We start from the raw sequence: 16,858 nt of genomic DNA, 5'->3' as shown, positions 1-16,858 counted from the left end.
ATAGAAGCTGCTTGTTTCTGCTATTAACCGATGAAATGGACTTGATTAAGTTATTAAGATACGAGGATGGAAAAAAAAGTAATGGTTGTGCTGATGAAGCTGTGCCTAATATCGACCCTGGTGAACTTTAAATCAAGTGTTAGGAAGTCTGTTCGACTGCACACTCAAAGAAAAACATTTCCGTGATACGTGTTCAAGTATTTGCAGGGGATATATTGCTTGACTCAATAAATTTAACTGTCACTTAATTATAATTTTCTGTAAAATGACACGTGTTCTGATTACTACTTGTGATGTGTTTTTCTCAACGGCAAACGCCATTGGATAAACAAATAATTCAGAAAGGCGATATAAGCGTACTTCATAAGCGGCCCTCCACTAAGTCTGGATTCATCAGGAAATGTAAGATTATATTTTGCATGCGACGAGACTAGATCAAGCTGGCGCTATTGCTCATCCACACATCGCTGTCACAAAAGAGTTAAGAACCCCTTTTCCTGAATACGAGGCAACAGATATCGACAGAAAGACCATTAACGCCATCAAAGACATATTTCTCCGTGTAGGTGTTGCATGTCGATTTTCACAAAAACAAAAAAAAATTGCACCATCCGCCACCTCGTTGATACTAACAGTGGCAATGTAAAGTTTGTCGAAACTGCATCCTTTTTGATCTCACACCAAATAAAAGATACAACAACTGTTGTAATATCTTCTGGATTTTCTACATCATGACCAGCCTGTGCTAATTTCTGTGGTCGATCAGTAGACAACCTCAAAACCCCCCCACACCCCCCAAGAATTGACGATTCAGTCATATCATCATTTCAACCAATTATCTGTTATACATTACTGTAAAATAAATAACCTTTATCAAGACTAACGTACGTTTAATAACAAATGGCCAGCATGTTTGACCGGAACTGCGACAAACATTTAATCGGGGACGGACAGTGGGGTGTGAAAAACACACTTAAGTGAGGCCTCTGAAAAAAATAAATCATAAAGCAGGAATTGTAGAACGACGGTACCCTGTCAAAAATTTGCCATAAACCCATTTCAAGACACAAATATGCTCATCTTATATAAATCATAAAGCAGGAATTGTAGAACGAGGGTACCCTGTCAAAAATTTGCCATAAACCCATTTCAAGACACAAATATGCTCATCTTTAGGTTTAATGTGTTTATTAATATTTCCAGTGAAGTTTAATTGATTGTATACGAAGATAGTATAAGTAACAAGAAATTGAAAACTCTCAATAATACAAAATACACTGATATCATCGCGTTTTACCGAACATTACTTCTTATACACATACGATATTGATTGCCCTTGAAAAGCTCTATCTATTAACGATTTAAACTCTAGACAATGAATTTTGATAAAATACAGGACAAAACACAAGGGATAGAAAATCCCCTGATAACGGATCCTTTATCTATCCTTAGTAGATTTGAGATTTTATCGAATGCTTTCTTAGAAACGTCTTTTGATATCACCTACAGAGGGTGTCCTGCTGAAAAACTATTCGAAGAATCTTAACATGCAGTACACACGTGACAACTCGGTAGAGACATACCGCAACGACAAGTAGGAACATTATGGTCTTGCACCAAATTTTGCATAGCTCATTTAAACGACCCCTGCATAACCTTGAACTATAATAAAGTTACGGCCTTATACATTTCAGGTCAGCAAGCAAAATTGCGCTCCAAGTGGACGCTCGTATCAAAGCAAAATTTCCATCGACTCGATTAGTAAGGTATTTTCGTCATATAAGAGATTTGTAAATGTATCTGCTCTAAGCCTAACAAGACAGCACCAGCTATATGCCTGTCTGACTTGCATGGCGAATGTTTAGATACTTTGTGATGTATGGTATTATTTTTCATGGTATGGTCTTCAGCGCATGAAACATTGATGCGATTTCTAGTATGTCTTGTTCTTTCTGTAACGTACACTTTATATTTCTACTCCCAATACAATTAAACTTACAACCAGTATAATATCAATTGCCCAGTCTGATATTGTTCATAATCATAGTGTTTAATGCGGGCTAGAATTCGTTGGTTGATGAAAACATTGCACAATTATATTGATTTGCAAGTTCAACTGTTTGAATCCCAACGTACAACAGGAAGAAGAATAAGCAAGTGTTTGTTTTATAGAACAAGTGCAATGAAAATATTCAAAACACCTATAGACACTATACCTTAAAAAATTACAAAACCAGACTCTTGATATCGGAAAGGGTTCTTCTATCACGACCTTACTAGCCCTGAGAGATAGTGGCTGTTCTAGGAAGAAGTATCAGCGCTAGGGCGCTATGTATTTTTGTTCCTATTTGCTTGTTTATTTGTTCGTAAATTTGCTTAATGCATGCAATTGTATAGTCCTGTATATTACAGTGTTGATGACCATCGACAGCAGCATGACACAACGTTGTTCACTGAAAGAGCTACATGTAAGAAGAAACTGAAAAAACATCGCTTTAGTATATTGTTCTGATGGAGAGAAGCTGACAGACATATGATTTCAAAAGTACGATAAGAGACGGAAGTTGTAAAAAAAAATGTTTACAGCCTGTTTGACATTGTAAAATGCGCCATGACTGTTCCTCATAAGATACAAGTATGAAATGAAGTGTGTATAAAATCATTATGTTATATTCTTCTCTCATGCTACATTACTGTTCTAGACTTCGAATCGGTGTTGCAATAAAACGGCTAAAATCTTTAAAATCTACGTATTATTTCATTTATTTTAAAGTCTTTTGACATTTACTGCCCGGGGTCAGATTTAGTTCAGCCCCTTTTAAGGGGCGTCATTCCTCGACGGTGAGGGCAGCATTAGAGACCGACAAGACGTCGATCAGCACACCAAACTAACCGACGGACGGTCCGAGGCAGCTTAAATCGACGTTACCATTATACTGCATGATACATACAATCATTTCGCTGGCCGTGCTTGATCTTGAGCGAGTCATCACTGCTTGATGACTTGCTCAAATCGCTGCTAAAAATGCCACCAGAGAAAGGAACAGGCCCAATGATGCCTGTGCACTGTACAGACTATTGCCCAGGGAGGTATCTTTATCTGTAGAGAAAGCAAAACACATAATTATACATCAGTACACTCGACATTTGAAAGCGATGTTGTGTATGCTCTTAAACTTTTAAGTAAACTTTCTAGTTTTCTATCTTTCCCTCTGCGTATCTTCAAATCTATTTGAGACCCGATCCCCAGTCGACTAGATAGATGATGGTGCGATTAGTTAAAACTTTGCGAGTGAAAGGGACTATTAGAGTCCGCTCTGCTTTCCTTTGAGCGGTTTATCTTACTTTTGCAAGCTTTCGCAACCAATGTACATGCAGCTATCGATTTGTCAAACAATAGAACTAAACACGAGCCTCAGTACACACGTACATCTGTACATAAATATACATACATACATACATACATACATACATACATACATACATACAACATAATACATACATACATACATACATACATACATACATACATACATACATGCATGCATGCATGCATGCATGCATGCATGAGTGCATATATACATACATGCATGCATATATATATATATATATATATATATATATATATATATATATATATATATATATATATATATATATACATGCTGTACGCTTTGAAAAATATATTAAATATATTTTCTCACCTTTGCACTCAGCCATCTTGTTAACAGCGTTTGTTAATGCCTTAGTTGTCTTGGCCAAGAAGTTCAAGTTATCCGTTGTCAATAGGGTGGTGTTATCGCACTGGTTGTGATAACATTCCTTCATCACACCGCGAGATCCCTCTGAAATAGAGAAAGTATTTTTTTCGTTAATTTTGTATTTAGCATGTTTGGTTTCCGTTCACGAGACAAGGCCGACAGAAGCTTGTATATTCTCTGTATGTGACAATATTATTTTTGTTATACGCATACTATTATCTAATTATTCGCAAATTTTGTACTGGCCGCCTGAGTTTATTCCGGATTTCGAAAGGGAATGGTTTAAATTTTCCTTATTGAAAGTTTGGACAAATGTGCAGTCTATCACTTTTGAGGTGTGTACTACCTAAATCTGTATATACATGAGAAAAAAATTATGCTTCATTTTTTTAATGAGACCGGGTCTTATTGTGCTTATTGTGCAAAACTGTCGTTCGTCGCCTTGCTGTATGAGCATTCAACAAGCTCACTTGTATCGGTGAGATAGAGGGCGCTGTACGCAAGGTCATTTTCCCAAAACGCTGCATGGTCACCATCGAAGAGGAATTCGATCGATAGCTGGTCCTTGGTCGGCGGTTCTGCGAAGCAAACACATCGTGAATTATAAACACATAATGTTTGTCTTTGGTGAAGGTTCTAGAGGTCGTTATAATTGTTGCCGTTAAAGATTCGAATGCTGGCAGTTGACCACAGTGATAGTCTATTATGTGATTGTATTAGGAAGTGGAGCTGTTGTGATGTAGTTTTTGCCTGTAGTGGTGTAGGTGGTGGCGGTGATGATAATCATGACAAAGAGAGGGAGGACTAGAAAAAGGACAAAGGAAAGAGGAATCTTATAATGACCATGAGCATGACCACAATGATGACGATGATGCTGTTTTCCGAGATGTTGAGGTTTTGTTGATAAATGCGCTGTATGAATTATATGTTTATGTTTTGCAGATGGCCAAGTTGATGATGCTGATGGTGACGATGCTGATGATGGTGATGATGATAATGATGATGATTAAGGAGGTGAAGATTACCATAATCTTACGTTGTGTGATTAAGCCGGTCATACGACCTGACGTGTCCTTGTAATATTTTACAGAGAATGAAAATAGGAAATCGCCCAACATACCTGCAATGTTGAGCGGTAGCTGTTTTAGTTTATAGACATCATCTGGCAGAGCCTCCCATTCGTTCACAAACGCTGTCAATAAAGCTCTGTCTGCGTCTGCGTGTCGAGTTGCGCAGAACAAGAAATTACCCACAAATTTCTCATCTTGCAGTTGGTTATTGAAAGGGTCAAATTGTCCAGACTAAAAGAGTAAACATAAAGGAGACAAGAAGAAAATAGCTATCGAGAAGTAGTTCGTTTCTGTTCACCTGTATGTTTCTGCACCCATGGAACGTGATCCTCCCTGACGCTTCTATATTAGTGAACAAGTTCTTGTTTGTGTGACAGGAAATTTATCAGAGGCAATAATGGATACTACTTTGTGAAGAGAAAACATGAATCTGGTCCAATGTTTTGGATAAACATGTGTGTAAGTAAGTGTAATAAACGTTCATCAGAAGAACTCATCGTGTAACACACTCAGCATGGCTTCTCATCGAGGTTCCACCTCTATTGGTTTGAAATGGCACCAGCCCATCCCTAGAACAGATAGGCAGGAATACCAGCAAAGATAGGTCGAGATTATTACTTCCATTAACAAAATAATCTATATCTAATATGCTGTATTAGTTTTACTTTTCCTTACCGGGTCTTGAAGGAATATTTCTTGGGAATTGTCAGTGGAATCAAAGTTCATGATCGAATCCATGATAATTGCTCCTTGGAAGGAACCTTCACCAATGTAATCAGCAAGGTCATTTGCCACAAAATATTTACTTCCACACATACCCTCAGGGCATGAATTATCTGTTTCAAGAAATAAAGACATGTACGGCACGAAATATACAATTTTAATGAACTGATGAAAAAAGAGACAATAAAGTGTATATATATATATATATATATATATATATATATATATATATATATATATATATATAATATATATATATATATTTACGGCATGTATACATGTACGGCACGAAATAAGCAATTTTAACGAATGGATTAAAAAGAGACAATAAAGTACAAATATATATATATATATATTATATATATATATATATATATATATATATATATCTGTGTGTATGTATGTATGTATGTATGTATGTATGTATGTATGTATGTATGTATGTATGTATGTATGTATGTATGTATGTATATGTACGACAGCTACCTTCTCAAACCTTTTTAGAGGTTCGTAAGCTTATTTTTATCTCTCATAATTCATGTACATGTGTTTCCTTCAGGTATGATAAATACAGGTTCTATAGTTTTATTTATATCTTGCAAAATAAGAGTGTTTTTGAATTATTTGTCCCTTGATAAGTCATTACTGTTGTAAAAAATTGTTAGATTACTTGCCGTCTTCTTCGTAGGAATCGAACGCGACGAAGATCATGGTGTTTGAGTTCACGCAGCCCGTTGTTGACTGTAGAAGCAGCCGTAGCATTTCTAGCAGAGCGGCGAGTCCAGAACCATTGTTATCCACGCCAGGAGTGGTTGCTGTCGTGTCATAGTGCGCCCCCACCAGCAGAACCGAATCGTTCGAAGTACCGCTGTTTGTTCCTCTAAGCACGCCAATCACGTTTGTTCCGTTTGTCTGTAGGGAGAGCAATCGTGAAGGGTTAGACCTTTTGGGTTGGATCGTTGGTCTCCTGAGATAACATAAAGACTTGTCCTTCTGTTTCATTTGCATAGGTAATCTATACATACAAATCATTCACGGCGTATTTCTGCCTCCATCAGTGATAGTTGTAATTACGTTAAATCTTACAGTTGTTTATTTTTATTGAACGTTATTTCATTTATACATTTAAGAAGTGTGAATTTTGCTAGGTTCGTACCAAGGTCGGCACCAAGGACCGCCTCTAGGCCTGGCGCAAGATTGCGATAAGATTAGAACAATTTTGGTCCGCGTTCACACTGTATTGACTGGTCTCCGTCGCTCGGCTTTTCCCGGGCAGCAGTTACTGACCCCACGGTCTACGAACAGCCAACCACTTATGTGATAGCCTACCGAAGTTTATTCCTTCAATTTATCCTGTTGTGATATTATATGCCTACAGATATAAACCGTTCTCACACACACAAGTTTTGGCCAGGTCGCAAATTTGTGTCGACGCTGAACTCACCCATCAGACCCGACATGATTTAGACCGCCCCAGGGCCGACGCAGTTCACATATTGTTTTTCTCAAACCAGGGCCGACTCGGACTCAGAGGCGACATAAAAATATGTATTATATTACCATGCCCTGTCTGTCGCATTTTGATTGGTCGAGCTGAACCACGTGACTGACCACAAATACACAGTAATGGTCTGTTTATATGCCCGTGAATATGAATAATAAGATTAACAACTCAAAGAATCGTAACTTTACAGCTCAAACGTAAATCATAATCAATCACAAAATAAAATGGAGCACCTGTGGGCCTAGTTGAGATACCTTTTTCTGAAAATATTTCCAGATTTCCCAACATTTTACAGCGCGCGTAACAGTGCGTCGCGTATTTCTCAGTTCTGGGGCCCAGTTGTCGTTCGCTCCTGAAATTTTCGGAATTTTTTACGGCTTTCTTGGGTTAGCTGATAATATAATGGAAATAACAGACTCCGCTCTGACCATTAATGTTTATTTGTGGTCGCGGGCTCGAGGAAAGCCAAATTAACGGGCTCGGCAAGCCTCGCCCGTTAATTTTTGGCTTTCCTCTCGCCCTTGCCCACAAATAAACGTAAATGGTCAGCGCGTCGCCCGTTATTTCTATAGTATAAAAGTAGTACATCAGTCTTATTGGCGTCTGCGTCTTATTCATAAAGCAACTGGCTACCGACCTGTCGCCAAACAATCTGATTCCATAGCATGAGGCACTGCTAGTCTAAGCTACTGGTTTAATGTAACGATAAAACGTCTGTCAGTCCCGCTTTAAATGAAAGATCGATGGATGTATCTTTTCACAATATTTTCAATATTTCCTCTATGTATAATACGTTGATATACAAAGTATCAGCTTTGCAAGCCTAATTGCAACACATAGTGTACAATAAGTAAAAGTTATTATATATTAGTGCATAATCAGGACTGAACGTTTAGTACTCGTTACCAAGGACACTGGCTATCACATACATACAGTCTGTGTTATCAAGTTGAATACCTTACATTGTAATATAGTTTTTTAAGGGAGAAGAAGAAATTGCATTTCACAAACTGAATCGAACTACTTGAAAATACGACGTATATCGGGAGTTTTGAAGGACTAACCCTACCGTTGTGTCGGAGGTCGGGAAACTCTTCAGTTTAACCTCGAGGCCATAGTCTTCGAATGTCTTCTTGATGAAGTCTCTAGCTGCGATGTGGGTTTGCATCCCGGCTGTGTGGTGGCGATTTTGGCTGAAGTTGTCCTCGATCAACTTCTTGAGGTTTGCGGCCACATCTTCCGACCTAGCCGGGGACGCAAAGAGCAGCGACACTGAAAGAGAAGGCGGTATTCGATTACACTTTATTTTCTGCATATATTTTGGATGTAAAAGGAAACAGGAATCACCAATCATTATCAGCTCCTCATTTCATGCTTCCTTTTGACTTCATAGACCCCTCTGAGTTAGTTTCACTCTTCTTTAGTTCAGAAGGAGGTACGATTTAAACTTCATCGAGCCGAAATTCATATCCACTAAATTTGTTGAATGCAACGCAAATGTATTTTAAGCATAAAAATTATATTTAGAAAACATCTTTTGAGAAGTCACTCACAGCTCTATTGCAGCATATTAAACCATGTTTAGAATAGGCACAAATACCCCGTTGATACCGCTTACAGATTTATCACTGAGAGCGCTGCATAAGTTCAGGTACCCTACACACAGACAATCTTTGACTGTTGTCTTCAGCACATGTATGACAGCAATATTATGCAAATAAGCTAGTGGCTTCTCTGTTGATTGAATGTACATTCCAGTGTACAGGAAAGTGGGGATGTCTTTGACATTCATCTCCTGACATACTTTTGGGGTTCATTTTGAGTTCGTCATCATATGTTCATCGAGTTCACCAGGAGTTCATCACGGTCATTGATCTGGAGCTGTTTAGCTTTTGTTCTTCGCAAATTATGCACACTTTAGGATGTAAGATGATTGTGATATCCCCGACGACGACAGTTTGATCGATTGACTTTGCAATCAATTTAGCGGACTCCAGGGATTTGCGAGTCATGTAGCCACTTTGCAGCATTATACGGCTTGCGACATCAATCAAAGAGTTTTATCATATGAGCCAATTTTCTAATAGTACTGGCGGCTACTTGAATAATTGGATAATGATTAAAAGCTTTTTCGAGTGACGAAATTTCGAAAGCAAACCCTTACAACTACAAGGGTTTAAATTGGCCTAGTTTTCAAGGATACCTGATCTCATATGTGCGGATTAGTTTTAATATTTTAATAATATTGTAATTGCGACAGGAGGCAGGTCAGCCTGTCCACAATTATTATATCATAATGTCGATGTTATTGGAGTAGAATTACTATAATTTTGAGGGATAAATTTGACGCTCGGTGATGATACTTTCCAAGTCACCCCGACGGCTCGGGGGGGGGGGGGGGGTAATCTAGTATCTGCTTGAACTTAGTTGGGTTTATAAGACGCCACATGCTCATTCTGTGTTGCGATTCGCAGATTACGTCACGTGACGAGAAAATAGATACGTCTAGTCCCCACTGAATCGACAAAAGTGACGTCAGAGGATATGTTCTAAAGACTATTTCCGTAGGGAAATAAAATTTTGGCTAGGAAAAGTGTCCGGTTACGTGACCATAAGTACGCGTAGTGTCGTCTGCAGCTTTGAAATAATGGCAGATGACAAGAACGTGATGAGCGCCCGGGATGAGCGATGAGCCTCTCTAAAACAGCAAGATTTTCTGTTTCCACGGTTTAGGAACTTGAAGAGCTTATTGGCAACGAAAATCCAAGTGCAACCGACGACGTTGTATGCTGTGCTAAGGATACTTGCTCCTTTTTGTGAAGCAACTGGTACTACTGTACTCGCCCGGAAAATCGCCCGTTAAACTTTTATTAATGTATTGTGTCAGTGCCTGGTACATAAAAGCACATTTATAACAATGGCATGCAAGAGGATGAGCAGGTGGTGTGTTATAAAACACCTATAACCTGGTCTTCATTCCGGCTATAGTGGCCTTACATTACCAGGAACACCGTGACATCGCTATAGCCTGGTAACACATGGCCCCTCGGGGTAATAAATGAGCCAGGGCCCTATAGCCCTCATGACCTGGTAAAAGAAGTGTTTACTACAGTTTTTTGGGAAGGGACGGCCAATGTTTATCCATGTCATCAAGATATGAAGCTTCCTATACCATTCACAGAATGTTAACTTTTGAATTGTTTTGAATTTGATGACCGACCGCGGAAACAGGCATCGCGGTACATATTTCAACGACAAAATTGAACCATTTCAAGCGTAAAATACCAAGGCATGGCTGTTTTATTCGTGTTCACAAGGCAAGGGTTACAGACAGCCTAAAACGTGGAACAGACCTGATCTGACCTGATCTGACCCCTGCGTTGTCAATATTCAGGCGTCATAATTATGCTAAGACAAATAAATAAATGAATTTCTCGTCATAGGTCTCTTAGAAAAAATGACGTGGCGACGCTGTATTTTATATATTCACTTTTTTAAATTTAAAGATCCAGCTCTCGACGTTAAAAAATCAGCATTATTTGCATGCAATGGCAATTCTGACATCCTATATGATGGCGGTGATAATTAATAGTTCTAAACAATACACCGTGAACATGCGATGCTACAGATAATATTACATGCTCTACCTAACAGACTCTCATTTTATTACATATAAGTTTTTCAAACGAACATGATAAAATGGTCTATACCGATACGCGCGAGGATGAGAAACGAACAAACCCTTTTTCCTTTTAGGCCTCGGTCACTCTTCTAAATATTAAATATCGCTGCTCACATGATATCCCACACAGACAGGTTTCAATTATTGCCCTATTTTAAATTGCAACCTTGTCAATCTGTACTGACAATCTTTCATCATCCTACCTTTCTTTGGTTTGTAAAATGTATATGTAGAAGTGAGGTACTCTTTCAGCCAAAACCTCGTCTGCTGCGAATGATCAAAGATGATCCATGAACGTGACTCAAGTCACAAACCAATGTCTGTTTCTTGCGTACCGGTCTGTGGATGCTCTCAAATTGGCGGGTAATTTAGACGAGACATCTATCATATTTTGTTCGCCCTTGTTACCGACCAACACGACTCCGGGATCTAATGGCCATTAAAACTGCCTCGTGTATTTAATTACTTTCTGAGATTAAATGTTGCTTTTAGCCCAAAACGGTGCGGTAAACAGTATAAAATAACTAAACAAAATCGGATTCAGTGCACTTTTGGCGCGATTCATTACCATATGATTCTGTAGACAATATGCTATTAACACTAAAATATCTTAATATCGAATATTTTATCGTGAATTTCAAACCTTAGGTCTACTTCGTTTTGACGTACGACTGCAATCTTAGTCATCAGTCACTTTGCTTTTAGCGCCATATGCTAATTAAAACGTCGTTTGTCGAATGCACTGTATGTTCGGTGGCATTCTGCCCTCTATACGTGCGGAAGGCAGTCATTCGTATTAGCATTCAGATAACGTCTGTAAGCCTTGCTGATTGATTACTTAAATCGTCTCCCTTGACAGTTAAGACACCAGAAAGGCAAAAAAGGGCAATTTTTCACATTTTCACGTTGTGAAAACAACCCTTTGCTCGGATGAGACTCTCAAGGAAAAAAACACCAGAATTTCACTCCATGTTAGACTCTGCCGTGAGTCTGCAATCTGAAGACGTGCAATTTTCCTTTAACTTGTGATTGTAAATTAAATACGTGGTTATAAAGTGATTTTTCACCCTAAAGGATAAGCGTACATGTCAGTAGTATTTTATATTGGTTCAAAAAACGTTATAAACGTTATGTATATAGTAGAGGTAGCTACATGTACGTCGAGAAACAGGCTCAACTGCCGGGTCTGCTGAATACACATGTTAATGTAGTACCGTGCGACAATACAATAGATAGACAAGCAGACAAAAAGACGGATTTATACATACACATATACATACACACACATAGATAGACAAGCAGACAAACAGACAGATTGATACATACATACATACATACATACATACATACATACATACATACATACATACATACATACATACATACATACATACATACATACATACATACATACATACATACATACATACATACATACATACATACATACATACATACATACATACATACATACATACATACATACATACATACATACATACATACATACATACATACATACATACATACATACATACATACATACATACATACATACATACATACATGCGTGCGTGCGTGCGTGCGTGCGTGCATACATACATACATACATACATACATACATACATACATACATACATACATACATACATACATACATACATACATACATACATACATACATACATACATACATACATACATACATACATACATACCCTTCACCTATCAACTCCCAGATCTCCTGTCCTCCTGCATGTCCACCTGGTATTTGCCTAGATCTGAATCTATTAATGCACTGTCTACCTGACAAAACTACTCTTTTTGCGACCGAATCAATCGAAGCTTGTCGCCGGTCGTCAGCAAGAATCGGCCAATCGTTATAATTGAAATAGTGTGCATCGGCGAGCAGCAATGTCTTGCAAAGTACAGACCTGGCATTAGTGGTGTAGCATGTAGATATAACAAAATGATGAGCATGATGAAATGAGTTATAGAATGTTAATATTTTGAATTAAATTAAATATCTACGCAAGTTAACTTTGCAGACACCCATAGCATCAAAGTTGAGATTAACCATCTGAGAATATGTCTTAAGGTAGAACGCACCTCGGGGACAGACATTCGGACTCTCAAACTTTTACAATTCTCTTCTAATATACCACATGTGGGGGTTCATTTTAAAGCTCTTGGTGAAAGAAAACTTTTCACCGGCTTAGTTTTTTGAAATTCGAAAATTTTTATTTTTCTCCATAGAATTAACACAGGGATGGCGGCCATTTTGAATTTCTAATATCGGTAAATCTTGGGTTATTTGTTTCTCTAGTACCAAAATTTGCACGGTGACCCCCTATTTTTATTCTTGATTTTGAAGAGAATGATTGAAAGATTCCTTGAGGAAAGTTAGAGCAAAAGTTTAAGTCTTTCACTTTCGGGTGCATATTACCTTAATGATACCCCCCCCCCCCCCGTCCTACAAACCTTCCGTTCCGAATTTCAGTAAAGTGCTAACGTTTTCTCTGTGCGAACTATTTCCGCGTGATTTGATGAAATTTGACGATTCAACTGTCGAGCCTAATAAAGGCGATTACAACCTCTAATAGACACCGATGACCATACATACCACCAACCCCCTGAAGTACCCGAACTAATGGTCTAATGTTATTGTAGGCTAGCGACATTGTGATCATAATAAATGAGGGCTGCTTGAAAAAATTCACTTGATATTTTTATAATTTATATATAGTTTCCATTATATAATATTTTTAGTCCAGCTAGTCCAGAAATTGCGGGTAGCACTGTTGCTATGTTTTGTTACCCTATTGTGTTGGGGAATTCATAGTGGTCACTGCAGCGAAGAACGTCTCGATATGGGACGTCCATGCACATTCTTCATTGAAATACACAGTCACGGCGTACAGCCGCTTTCCCTTGTTGATTAATATAACCACACGGTTGGCTTCACTCCATATCATATTGTCTGCATGAATGGCTAAATATCTTTTCTCCAATATCATGATACCCATCTCTTCATCACTCTCTGTCAATCGTATCAGGCGATGGTTTTGTTTTGTGTCATTGAAGATGCAAATGGAAAACAAAAAAAGGCTGTGGAAATGATTTTAATTGAACACATCTTAAACATCTTCCAAGGCCATTATCTAGTCACTCTGAGTCCGATGGGTCTGGTATTAGAGGCGTTTCACTGGCATCAATAAATTGAATAAATTAAATGTTATGGAGCCAATGAAAAGAGGTAGCCACTAGAGCAGCCAATCAGCGACACCCACGTGACAAACATTATAGTAATCAGTCGGATAAACATATTAAGACGATTTTATAAATGATCTTCTTTCTTACTAAACATTTTGGAATCGCAGAGGAAATTGTCACGCGGACGTTTTTGGTCTGACTTGCCATAACATCAATTCTTGAGAAACTGGAACTTGTAACAGTACAGTACAGTCTTTGCTCACGACTGATCTGAGCTTCTCACAGACCTGTACACTAACTGGACGCTCATAGTTGCTCGTGTCATACGAAACGAGGCGATTAATCACCTGAAACGGTATCTGCGTATAGCTTGGCTTGAAATGAATATTGCGTTGGTATAGCAACTGCATATGTTATTTTTGTAATATCCAAGTTTAAGAAAGAAACTGAAGAGACAGGCGCTCACATTGACACCCAACCATCCATTTCGGGTTTCGTTCATTTGAGTTTTTGCTGAGTCATAATTGTCAAAATTCGCTTATACAAATGAAAAAACAAACAAACAAACAAAGCAAACAATATTGCTCTATTGGTACGTCTGCTGCTAACAAAAGTATTTCATTATTCAAAAAGTAATTATTGATCAGTTTATTATTTTAATCGAACGGTACCGAGACAAGATTGGGCAATTTAGATTAAATAAGTAAAGCGTACGACAGATGACACGAAATTTGATTTTAGAAACAAAAAATCCTGAAAAAAAACAATATGTTCCAGATAAAGAAACTCAGAAATATTGATTTATGAAATGAACATTACGTTATCTAATATATATCATTAAACTTTCACGTTCGTTTAGAGGGGCATCTTATAGTTATAACTGTTATGTATAGCTATAACCTTTTAATAATATTTTGTTTGATTTTGTTCCGTAAGGCAAATGAATTGTCTTATTCTTCTCACCACAGTAAATTGAAATACAAACTATTAGCGATGCAAACAATGCATTTTGCAGAATATAAAATCCTATAGTTGACAAATACAGACTTCCGTTCACCTTCCGACAATAGAATTGAACATCACACCCATCACAGGGTGTGGTGACAGGTGGAACACAAGTCACTCCGACATGACTTTGTGGGTACGACATGAAACTGCGTCTTACGAACAGGGTCGAAAATACTGAACAGTACACCAACAGTTACAACCCGCCACTGTATGAATGCGAGAAATACCTTCAGCACATCGCAAACACAAACAACATTACCATCTGTCATATCCTAGGACCTCCAATGGATGTTCTGTATAGCACAAAAAGGGTGTTCGTATACATAATACCTCGCAGTTCATACTGAGCTTGTGTAAAATTAATGTAAAATCCAAAGACTAAAATAGAATTTTTCATTTACACTTAATGTCAGAGTATATATATTATGATGTTGCAGGCCTTCAGTTTAAGAAGTAATTGCAGGCTTGTAAATTAGCTAATTTGTACTGGATTTGCCTGCCTAAGCAGAGTGATGATGTTTTTCACTGAGTACTATTACAATTCTTTCTACACCGACTCTACCGTATAGCGTGACAGGGAGTTGATTCTGTAATTCATTGCAGACCTACATTACACCACAGTCCCTCCACTGTATGTGATTATACATATCGCTGATGCTCAGTTGAGTGATACGCCTCGCTTGCTGGGAATAAAAGAATTCCATCACCTCCAAATGACAAGCATTTTATTACTCTATGCAGCCTGCTAACACCCACAAGTACATTTTCTCAATGTATGGACACTTTCCCCGGCCTGACAAGCTATTGCAATGATACGATCACTGAGAGAGTGACGACCGAAAAGTTTTGGCGCGGTTCAACTTCCAAAAGCCTATGTCACGTCACCTTTTTGTCGTTCATGCTTCATTACCCATGTTCTGCCAGTACTGCAGCCACTCGACGGCGGGCGTTTTGCAAATGATAGACTTCCTTTACCGAGAAACCGACTCAGAGGGCCAATGAGTGAATCAAACTGAAATTTTCGCTTCTCTTGCACGAGTAGAAAAACATTCTAATTTTCCATCATATGTGTCCATTGCCAAGTATTGATGAGGTAAGGTTTTAAGGTGACCTAAATATATAATTAAAGTATACTCTGTTCGTCTCATTTTCCTCGTCTTTGTCGCCTGCAAAATTTGGGATGCCTTTTTATAAATTTGCAAATGTGGTGAAACAGTCTTATGACCAAAATTACTTACCTGAAAACAGACAAAGCACGACAGCAGACGTGGTCATAATTGCACTTTTTGGAGGAAAGGCCCTTCGATCTGACGAATCTACTCGAGCTGTGCACGGCGAAGTCTTACGGAATGAGCCGGGTGTTGGTTTTCCCGGGGTTCAAGCTGCGGCTGTCGTCGTCATCTATAGTGCCGTGTGCACAGGCAAGTAACCTCTCTTTTGAGACCGGGGACCGATGATCATTTAAATGACGCTTAACGCCGTACAATTTGGGTTTACAAAGAATCTATCTCCTTTGTCGTTCCTACTATGATACAAATACATTGTGCCAAATTTTGTATAATTTTGACAGAAGAAAAAAATGGAAATAAAACGACGTCTTGATAAACATCCAACGAGTAAAGTGATGTATATAGTGCTTCTTTTATCAAAATGTTGAAAAAATAATTATTCAAAATCATCAAACAAATATACAGTTTTATAGTCATATTTATTATTACAACTACAATTGTATAAGTAGCATTTTTACGCCTAGTAGACTACTCTACAAATACAATTTCATTCGATAAACAAAACCTACATCGATATATGTCTTTTAAACCGTCCTGTCTGTGAATTGGCAAGGATAATCCAGGGGAATTTTTACGCTTCAGCACATTTCACCGTGCCTAATCTAGGA

At 38.2% G+C, this 16,858-nt stretch overlaps 1 protein-coding gene across 2 annotated transcripts; it reads right to left on the bottom strand.

The window, feature by feature from the left end:
- Positions 1 to 1,171: 1,171 nt before the first annotated feature.
- Positions 1,172 to 16,584, bottom strand: LOC139138798 (uncharacterized). Of its 2 annotated transcripts, XM_070707334.1 has the most exons (8): positions 16,200 to 16,584; positions 8,128 to 8,330; positions 6,229 to 6,466; positions 5,507 to 5,667; positions 4,882 to 5,062; positions 4,232 to 4,339; positions 3,705 to 3,845; positions 1,172 to 3,100 (listed from the first exon to the last, which is right to left on the bottom strand). In XM_070707334.1, exons 1-8 carry the CDS (start codon positions 16,234 to 16,236, stop codon positions 3,009 to 3,011), a joined length of 1,161 nt encoding a protein of 386 aa, XP_070563435.1. In that variant the 5' UTR covers positions 16,237 to 16,584; the 3' UTR covers positions 1,172 to 3,008. The 2 variants fall into 2 exon arrangements, with proteins under 2 accessions (XP_070563435.1, XP_070563434.1); XM_070707333.1 differs by lacking the exon at positions 16,200 to 16,584 and having other exon boundaries at positions 8,128 to 8,427.
- Positions 16,585 to 16,858: the final 274 nt, after the last annotated feature.

This window comes from Ptychodera flava, chromosome 8, assembly GCF_041260155.1.
Source record: "Ptychodera flava strain L36383 chromosome 8, AS_Pfla_20210202, whole genome shotgun sequence".
NCBI classification, from domain to species: domain Eukaryota; kingdom Metazoa; phylum Hemichordata; class Enteropneusta; family Ptychoderidae; genus Ptychodera; species Ptychodera flava.
Note: the sequence above shows the minus strand (reverse complement) of the source record. Positions and strands in the feature narration are given on the sequence as shown.